The following is a 2,577-nucleotide window of genomic DNA, read 5'->3' as shown; positions in this document are numbered from 1 at the left end:
AAAAAAAAAAAAAAAAAGAATCACAACCCTGTCTCCCCAACCACCAGGCTGCATATCAGTGCAAGGACGTTGTGGGTTCAGCCTTGATCACTTCCCCCACACTGGGATAATGACTCTTGCTCATAGACTGCAGGCCACTCATTGGCTGCACAACTGTATGCTAGGGCATCAACTGTTTCCATGGACAATCCCTAATCCTTCTGACACATACCTGGAAGTAAGAAGGTTTCTGTTCAAAAGGAAATGAAAAGATTATTGTCAGTGCAAAAGGAGAATGATTTGCAATAGTGATCTCAGAGTCGAGGAAGTTGGAAAATGAATGGATTCTTGAAAATTTTATTTAGATACATGTACACTGTAACTGGGCCTCGTTTGCTTATTTACATGGATTCATGATGAGGGAGGTGCTGAACACGTTTAGGAGGGTTACCTTTCTTCTTATATCAGCGTATTCACTTTCTCTGTTGCCATATCGCACATAACGAAGTTCTGGAAAATTCCACCATCCAGTCGTAGGAGAATGACAGTGAAAAAGGTAAACATCAGTACATTGATAATACCACCGTAAAGATAACCTAGAAAGACAACTAATAAAAGCGGCCATTTAGGAAACTGAGGAAATGAAACACGATCACGGAAACACCCACTACTTGTCCTTGGAGCAAATTGCACTACAGATATATTGGAGTTGACAATGTTTTGTACTTTGGGAAAAACGCTTGAAAAATCGCAGGATGCCACATACCACATGCCCCCCAAGCCCGAAGGGTGCCACCCACCCCACCTCCGGTGGGGTCCCCCTTCCGAGGGCCACTGGTCTTTAGGGCCACGTGCGGAAGTTCTGAACAGAGCTTTGGGTGTTCCGGGTGCTCAGGTGCTCCTGAGACAGCTCACTTGCTCCTGGTATACCTGAGGGTGGCATTCGCGCCCTGAGACTCAGCGAGCTTGCCCATCTTCCCTGGTAGCAGCAGGCGCAGGGCCATCTGGATGTCCCGGGAGGTGATGGTCACGCGCTTGGCATAACGGGCGAGGCAACCAGCCTCGGTGGCGATGCGGTCCAGTATGTCACGAAACATAGAATCCATGACACTCACGGACTCCTGGGAAAGGCTGAAGCCCTGGTGAACCTGCTTCAGTACCCGGCGGAAATAGGTGGCGAAGCTGTCCCCGCGACAGTTGGCATGGCATCTGTGGGGCCCACGGGGCCCTCGCTTCCTCTGCTTGCTCTGCTTCTGGGCCGTCGTGGAGTTGGCCTCTTTGGGCTCCTGGGTGATCAACTGTTCCTCAGATGGCATCTCAGCGGAAGGTACAACCATGGCGGAGGCAGCAGCCATTAGATGGCACGACCAGATAATGGGAGTTGTGGACCTAGAGAATGGGAGGTACTTTGGTACGGCCACACGGCTCTACGTCACAGGCCAACTTGACATGTGATTGGATGAAGTGTCACCCAGGGAGACTGTCAGCAATCCTCCCTGCATTGAAGGTGATTGGATGATCCTGTTGCTTGGCATCATGTCAACCAATCACAGTGGGCATCTGCGGGCCTAAGTCGGCCCGGTTGCCTACCTCAAAGGTACACAGATAGATACCCCCCAGGGCAAAACCATATCAGTTCTCCCCAGCTGATCCATGCCACACCGTGAGCACTTTGAAGGGTGTCACTAAAAACTCCCAATATTTAGCAATTTCAGCTCATGCTCTTGAAGAGGGCTTGACCTCCTGAGCTCAAGTCCATTATTTCAGAGGAATGACGGTGGCCACGTCTGGATCATTTCTCACCCATCACAGAATGTAGTGTTATCCTGTGCTAAGCCACCCTGGCTTCAGCAGGAACTCCCTGACATGGCCACCAAGGGCTCCTGGGCATCAAAGGAAGGACCTGGCCGTCTGGCTCCTGTCTTCAGTGCTGATCAGCACCTTCAGTGATTGTGCATAAGGAACGATGTCCAAACCATATCCTCCAAGCGGACAACATAAACAGAAATTGAGACGCTGGTAAAAATATTACAAATCCTTAACAATGTACGAAATTTAAAATTGTTTACTTAATAGTATTTTGATCTCCAAAATACTCTGAATGTTAGTGTTGGTGAATAAGTGGTGTTGGGTGAAGAAAACATTACCCCAATTCACTAAGAAACCTCACTCAGCTCACTGCAACCTCTGCCTCCTGGGTTCAAGTGGTGCTCCCACCTCAGCCTCCTGAGTAGCTGTGACTAGAGGTGCACACCACCACAGCTGGCTAAGTTTCGTATTATTATTATTTTTTGTAAGGACGGGGATTCGTCATGGTTCCTCAGGCTGGTCTTCAACTCCTGGACTCCAGCAATTCTTCTGCCTTGGCCTCCCAAGGTGCTGGGATTACAGGCATGAGCTATTGCACCCGGTTGACAAAATTTATTTCAAGAAAATATAACATGATGTTGATACCCATTGAAGGAAGCATTCTAAAAAAAATCTGAACAGCTCATTTATAAAAGTGGTTACAAAAATCGTCCCTGAAATATTATTAATTAAATCACATTACACACACACACACACACACACACACACACACACACACACACACACACA

The 2,577-nt window shown here is 48.0% G+C and overlaps 1 protein-coding gene across 1 annotated transcript; it reads right to left on the bottom strand.

The window, feature by feature from the left end:
• Positions 1-452: 452 nt before the first annotated feature.
• LOC105507386 (histone H2B type W-T-like) lies at positions 453-1,819 on the bottom strand. The gene is made up of 2 exons (XM_011935847.1): positions 910-1,819; positions 453-489 (listed from the first exon to the last, which is right to left on the bottom strand). The coding sequence occupies exons 1-2, from the start codon at positions 1,332-1,334 to the stop codon at positions 453-455; spliced, it is 462 nt and encodes a 153-aa protein (XP_011791237.1). The 5' UTR covers positions 1,335-1,819.
• Between the last annotated feature and the right edge of the window lie 758 nt (positions 1,820-2,577).

This window comes from Colobus angolensis, unplaced genomic scaffold (genome assembly GCF_000951035.1).
Source record: "Colobus angolensis palliatus isolate OR3802 unplaced genomic scaffold, Cang.pa_1.0 Scaffold1497, whole genome shotgun sequence".
Classification (NCBI taxonomy): Eukaryota; Metazoa; Chordata; class Mammalia; order Primates; family Cercopithecidae; genus Colobus; species Colobus angolensis.
Note: the sequence above shows the minus strand (reverse complement) of the source record. Positions and strands in the feature narration are given on the sequence as shown.